Raw genomic sequence first — 7,022 nt, forward strand, 5'->3', positions numbered from 1 at the left:
CCCCCACACACCCACAGAGTTGTACCACCACGGTGCGTAGAGGGCTCGCGTGCGTTCGTTAGGTGATCGGTTATTCGTGTGGGTAATTTGGCCGGGTTGCATGAAAGCGACAACAAAAGCCGCTCGCTGGAGTGGGGCTGTGGAGCCTCCGTGGCAGGGGTGGCTGTCCGTGTCCTGCTGCCCAGGGCGCCGCGGCAGATGGTGTGTGTGTGTGTGTGTGTGTGTGGCGCGCGAGTGCGTGACCCTGAGTCCGCCTGCCTGGCACACCTATATAAGGGATGGTTACACAAACCTTGTCACAAAACCATGCTCGACCACGTTGCTGTGCACTCTATGGCCGCAAAAAAACAATTTTTAGCAGCAGTAGTGTACACACAAAACAAACTGTGATATGTGTAAAGTTTCACAAAACTGCAGCAGTGTATCAGCATAGCTGCAATAATGAGGGAGAGAGAGAGAGACAGACCCTGAGTATTTGAAATTAGGTTGGTTTGTGGTGCTTTAAGTCAAGTCGTCAGCTAGTGCAGTCAAGGTGTCAAGGTGATATTGGTTTCGCAATACAGTAAACTTTGGGTTGCTGAATTTTTTCATCAGAGTCCTTGAATTATTGTCACTTTACATGTATTTTTTAGGCCGCTTGCTGTTGTTCCAAACGCATTCTCCTTCTGGATCACTGAGTTGGCGAAACTTATTCCCATGCATTTTAAACTCAAAACCATGTTTTACTAATGACCCTAGACTGACACTGACGCACACAGTGACCACATTGCAGACCCTCCCAATTGGTTGATCCTTGGTTCCTAAAGAAATTACGTCAGAATTCTCTCTCTCACTCTCGTGGGATCGTGTGAGTGACCCGCTGCCTCCGGCAGCGCCCTCTAGTGCAAAACGATCCGAGTCCAGCCGGTGGAGTCGGTGGCGGCACGCAGCAGGTAATGGAGGCTGTACCGACGCAGTGCAATGGGCATGGGCGCAGGCAGACGTGATTCCATCTACCATGTATGTGTTAAGTTATTCGTTGTCTCGCTCTCTCATTCCTGCTCCTTCATTTTACCCCCCCCCCCTCTCTCCTCTCTCTCTCTCTCTCTCTCTCTCTCTCTCTCTCTCTCTCTCTCTCTCTCTCTCTCTCTCTCTCCTCTTCTCTGACGTCACAGTGGTAGGGCCTGCTTGCGTATTTTCGGTTCGTCAACTGCGAGAAAACAATTTCAAAAATGTTCCAGTAGCTCAGCCGCTCCGTTGGCTTGCAGTGTATTTCTTACGTCTGGCCATGCCGTGCCCGGTGCCCGGCCGCGCCCGGCCCCTCGGCGGGTAGGGCCTAGCGCTGCCTAGCGCCGCCCAATCACAGCCCAGTCGGACTGGTCCAATTCGGAGCATGTCCAATTTCTAAGCGCCGAGCGGCGCAGAGGCCCCATCACCCGGACCAATCTGACCTGATCAAAAACTTTTTTCGGGTCTGCCTGGGCTGTTGCTACGAGAGTTTCCAATCACACGATGGATAGGGCAGAAAACTATGCTACCGGCCACCCGTTTGGATGAAGAGTTAGAGGGTATAAGAGATGGGATTGGACTTGGAAGTAAAACCCTGCCGCTTTCTTTATCTGTACGGTGTTGACTCTATTGGAAACAACTTTAACGTCAGCAATATGTTTCTAAGTTGTGCGACCGGCATTGAAGTCTCCAAGCAGACTAATTGCGACTTTGTCGATTCATCATTTGAAGTAACTGCACGGAATCTTCAAGTTCACAGTACGCACACGGAAATAGCTACTACGAGCAAGCATGCAAGATGCAGGCCGTGGTGGGGCGGGTTAGCGAGCGGGGGGAGGCGGGCGAGTGGCGGGCGGGTGTTGCTCCGAGGTGCGCATCGAGGCAACGGCAGTCAAGCCGAGGTCGTTTTCCCACGCTCGGAGGAATGACAGTAGCTGCTGGAGGGAGAGAGAGAGAGAGAGAGAGAGAGAGAGAGAGAGAGAGAGAGAGAGAAGAGCGATTTGAGAAGACTATGCGCTCCACAATTCACAATGCTACGCGTCAGACCTATCACAGACTCCATAGCGGCCTTGTTGGACTCGTGTACATATGATCGTGCGCAACTCGGAGCTCTGGTACGCGGGGGTCGCGCTCCTCCTGACATGTGTGACGCCGGCGCGAATCCAGCTGTCGAATCCGTGCTGCCAGTTCAAAGTAGGCAAAGTTCCCATTCATGCGCTGGTATACAGCTATATGTACTACCTACTAAAGGGTCATCCAGAAAGCACGCCCGTCATTCGCTGATGCGAAACTGCCGATGCAAGCCTTTAGAGCGCCTGATCGGTAGGCAACATCTTACCTGCAGCTCATGCGTGCACCACGCGGTGGCCTACCTTGAGTCGCGCAGGCGCCGAGCTCCTGTAGATTGCCGAATGAATCTGAGGAATACTGACATACTTTCAGGACGAACCCTGGGCAATACCTAAACAATACCACCGAGACAGGTGTGTGAGTGTGGCCTGGCCTAGTAAGCAGGCGTTGATGCAGCCGGCCACGCACAGGCTTACATTGGTATCCCGTCCCTTCCCCTTTCCCCACTCCCTAAATCACCGCCCGTGATGAACTTGAGCAACAGGCTGCGTTGTAAACAGAGCAGCGCCTCGGGTGGTTGACACCTCGCCACTCCAGTGACAGGTGTATGGTGAGCGGGCAGCCAGCCAGGTGCACTGGACCGCCTTTGAAACTCTGCACCTCACATCAGTCCCCTGAAGCGCTGGACTAGAAAGTGCCTGAAACGGAAATAACGTCAACTAGAGACGAGTCTTCGTCTATCGTAGTACGGCCTTGCTGTTATGGTGATCGTTAAGCCAATCCATCGGGGATCATAGCCGGTGACCCTGACACATGAACCGAAAGAAATTTTTAGGACTCCAACAACTCTTCTAGAAGTTCCCTGCTGGGGCTCGGAGAAACCTCACAGCCCGGCACGAGCCTCGCCCGTTTCCTGCATCGAACTGATCAGGCTATAAAGTGTCATCTCAAGTCCAAGGAAACTGATCCGGCGGACGTGAGCGAGGCAGGGGAGGTGGCGCTGCACGGCCATGAAAACCTCCCAGAAAACTAACGTTTTCGAATTTGTATTCGCTAGGGACGGTTAAACGAATACGTTTTCCTTGATAGTAATAATATGCTTCTATAAATGTGCTGAAATTTTAGTCCGGCCCCGACGGCTTTCAGCCAGCTGCAGCTTCCGGCCCTGCAGGAAATACACCGGTGTAACATTTATCGTTTTGGTGGAAACGAGGAAATTGCCTCGTATTCTGGGGGAGGGGTGGAGAGTATAGAGCTTCGTGTGAGGACAGAGGCTGGGCTGGCCCTCTCGGCTGGGCTGGGCTGCTGCGAGCGCCGCTGAGCGGGCTCACTCGGCTCGGGGGCCGCCTGGGGATCATTACCGAGTGTGATTGTCTTGTTTCTGACCCGCCATTACCCGCCGCTGCTGTAATGTGTATGTGGCTATAATTGCAGAGATTAGCATGGCTGGTTTACCGTGCGGCATGGTTCGGTTTGGCGCCAGGGAGGGAGGACGCCGGACAGGCAGGCGACGTGGCCCTTCGACAGCTCGGTTGACAGGCTGTTGGCAATCGTAGGCATATTGTCTCGACAGGCACCAGGTGTCCAACTAGCAGGTGAAGATCCAGAGAAAATCTCCGCACCTTTCGCCGTCACCAGGTGGATAGGCAATTTGTCCTAGAATCCGCCTGAGCCTTGAGTGTGCAAAACGCCTGATCGGTAGTCTGGCATTCCCTTCCGAGGTTGACTCGATCTGCGACGCGCCAGCCAACAGCTCTGGCGGTTGAACGCTGTTGTTTCCCGCCGACTGCTTCGTTGTCGGTGGTTCCAAACGGGTGGCTATCGTCCATTCATTTCTGTAATGCTGTAATTGCCTAGGTTGATTCAAGCATTATTTTTGAAGGTTCCAGTAGCTCCGCTCCATAGGGACTCGTAGATTCATATTCGACAGAACAAAAGCAAACAAGCGGCGGGATGGGATGGTCTTGGTAGTATACTTACGCCCCGAAAGAAAATGGCGGCGGGTGAAGCTGGACTTGTAATGGGAGCCGGCGGGCGCAGCGCGGGGCCGCGGAGGGGTGGAGGGGGGGGGAGAGTGAGAAGGAGAGATGAGGTGCTAAGGTGGACCGCTTGCACCGCTCCCCTCCCCTCCCACTCATTTTCTCCTCCCCCTCTCCTCTCCCCTCCCCCTCCTACTTATGCCCCTCCCTTTGGAGGTAGCCGCGTGCTACCGCGCTCCGCGCCGACGAGCCACTCCGGGACAGAGACAGACACAAAAAAAGGAAATGAAAATTTGATGCACTTGAGCGTCTCGGTAAAGACACCTCGAGCAGCGCTTTGAGCTCTCATAAAACAAAGTCGTCTCGTCGGGCGGGGAGAGGTCACGTCCGCAGGCGTCGTGTCGTTCTGCGGCAAACTGACCCTCCGAAATGTCCAAATGTAGTTGTCCGGGAATGATTGTAATTCCCCACGGGCACGGGCTCTCGTCGCTCTTCAGGCCGGCCGGACCAAACGCGTCGTGTGTCTTGTAATTGTTTCCCGAGCCAAGTATGGCGCGCTCTGTCGAGGGAGACCGGAGAGGCCCTTCCTCACGCTCACGCTTCTGTTTCCAGAGTCCTGCTCGGGGGTGCCTTCGACGGAGTCCTCCTGGCCGACGTACGCGTCGTCATACTCGCCGCTGCAACCCCCGGCCTACTCCTATGGCGGCGACCTGGGGCCCACGGCGACGCCCGTCCACGCGGGAGCCAACACCATGCCCCCGGACGGCACCATGACGCACCTCCCCACCGGTAGGTCTGCACCTGCGGGGCAGGCCGCCCCTCCGGCCCTGCGCCGCGGGCTTGTCCTCGCTCTGAGCGTCTCTGCTGAGAGCTGAACTGACCTGACTCCTCTTTGCTCCCGCAGTGCTGTCGGAGCACGGCTCCGTCCCGGGGGCTGCCTCCTCGGGGACGGTGCCCGTGGGCGCCACGACACCCGGGGGCGGCGGCGGCGCCGGCGACTACACGAGCCTCTTCACGCCGCCGCTCAAGTCGTCGCCGCCGTCGGCCGAGTACGACGGCCTTTGCGGCCTGGCATCGGCCACGACGCCGCCGCACCACCACTCGCAGCACCACCACGGCGGCGCCAGGTCGGCGTCGAGCGGGCCGCCGCCCCTGGCCGCGCCGCTGGCCTCGGCCACCGCGCCGCCGGCCGTCGCCGCGTACGGCGCGCAGGACCCGTACGGCGCCGCGCCGTGCGGCACCAACGCCTACCACCACGGCTGGGGCGCCGGCACCGCCAACTACAATTACAACTACAACTACCAGAGCCCGGCCGCCAACCCGCAGCCCTACCCCATGGTGCTCTACCCCAACCTGTACTCGACAGTCAACCAGAACCAGATCCACCTCCACCTGCACCACAACCCGAGCGGCGGCGAGCTCAGCGCGCTCAGCTCGGCGGCCAAGGCCGTGGCGGTGGCCGCCGACGTGACGGGGGCCGCGGGCCACGGCCAGCTGCCGCTCCACCCGCCGCACCACCAGCACCACCAGTTTGACGACGTGGCCACGATCGTGTGCTCGGGGGGCACCAGGGGGATCGAGATTGGCATTGACCTGCAACAGCAACAACAACAGCAGCAGCAACAACAACAGCAACAACAACAACAACAACAACAACAACAACAGCAACAACACAGTGTGATGGCGGGGCCTGGCAGCGACGAGCACGACCAGGAGCTGAGCCGCTACCCCCAGCAGCACGACAGCCGGCAGGCCGACCCCTCCGTGTGGCGGCCGTACTAAGGCCCCGCGGCTGAGGCCCGCACCCGCGCTGAAAACATTATTGTGATATCTGTAAAAGTTTGTATTTTATTCAAGTGTGGATCCCAAGTGTACCATATACTTGTGTTGTGTGGCGGAGGACTCCATAAGTTTGGCCTGGGTCGCCATATCGTAACTCTGTCTCCTTTCCCGGCCCACTGCTGCGACTTAGGTCCTGTTCCAGAGTATAGCCTATATGGCACCATTCTCTTATCGAATAGAAGAGATTGGTGCTGGACGGTGCTAGATGACGCCCTTTTGCCATCTGCAGTGTCCGCTCTTGTAATTATGTGTTTATTGTATTAAAACCCATAGTATAGCAGTTTTATCAGAGTGCAAATGAAAATTGATATGTGGTTAATGTGTTTTTGTAATATAATGTTTTTATTTCGTTTTGTTGAAATTATGTTTGAGCCTGTATTTCTACTAGGAGTGTACCCACCGTAAATATTCTTAGACGATAATTTATGAATTAATTTTTTTCCTTGTGAGTGGAGAAAAACGTTTTAAGTGTACTTAAAAAGATTTATATCATGATGTTGATTTGTTTCTTGTGATGACTGTATTTTAAGTTTTTGTATGTTCAAATTATGCAAATCACTGTTATGACAACAAGTGTCTCGTTCCCACCGCGAACTCGATAGCTGTAAACGCGGTGCGGAGCAGAGACGCGAGGGACCTAAAGAAGAAGAGGAAAAATAAATCTCAGATCAGACGTAAAAGACAAGACGCCCCCCATTTTTTTGCGCTCGCGCTCCTGATTCCGCACATCGCAAACCGGCGGTGTTCCCACCAGGACGGTCTCCTCTTGCTGATTCCTGCGGCCCTGTTGACGAGCGCGAAAACAATGATGCGCGTTGACCGCACGATAGTAACGCACGCACGGCCGGCGCGGCCCGGCCCGGGGCCCGGCCTGCAACATTCACAATTAATAATAAAACGCCTGCTCGTCTCATAAACCGCCTGACGGATGGCCGACGGCCTGGCCACTAGTGGCTGGCAGCGAGCTTTACGGGCCGCGGGCCCATGCGGGACGTACGCCCTGCATAAACGTCATAAGAGTCGAGTTAAGAGCTTCTTAAAATGTTTCGTGTCCCTGCTGGCGGCTGCTGCTGCTCCTCCCCTCGTCACGGGGCTGACAGGCCAGAAGAGCCAGGCCGGCCGGACCCAAACACTTCACCTTTC

At 55.8% G+C, this 7,022-nt stretch overlaps 1 protein-coding gene across 1 annotated transcript in view; it reads left to right on the plus strand.

The window, feature by feature from the left end:
- The window catches only part of LOC113202852 (protein lozenge), a 31,538-nt gene extending 24,974 nt beyond the window's left edge, over window positions 1–6,564 (plus strand). Inside the window, exons 5-6 of the mRNA XM_052265565.1 lie at window positions 4,650–4,826; window positions 4,942–6,564. Coding sequence (XP_052121525.1) covers window positions 4,650–4,826; window positions 4,942–5,819 — 1,055 coding nt within the window. The 3' untranslated portion in view covers window positions 5,820–6,564. The remainder of the gene's footprint in view (window positions 1–4,649; window positions 4,827–4,941) is intronic.
- The last annotated feature ends 458 nt before the right edge of the window (window positions 6,565–7,022 follow it).

This window comes from Frankliniella occidentalis, unplaced genomic scaffold (assembly GCF_000697945.3).
Source record: "Frankliniella occidentalis isolate FOCC.00 unplaced genomic scaffold, Focc_3.1 Scaffold28, whole genome shotgun sequence".
Classification (NCBI taxonomy): domain Eukaryota; kingdom Metazoa; phylum Arthropoda; class Insecta; order Thysanoptera; family Thripidae; genus Frankliniella; species Frankliniella occidentalis.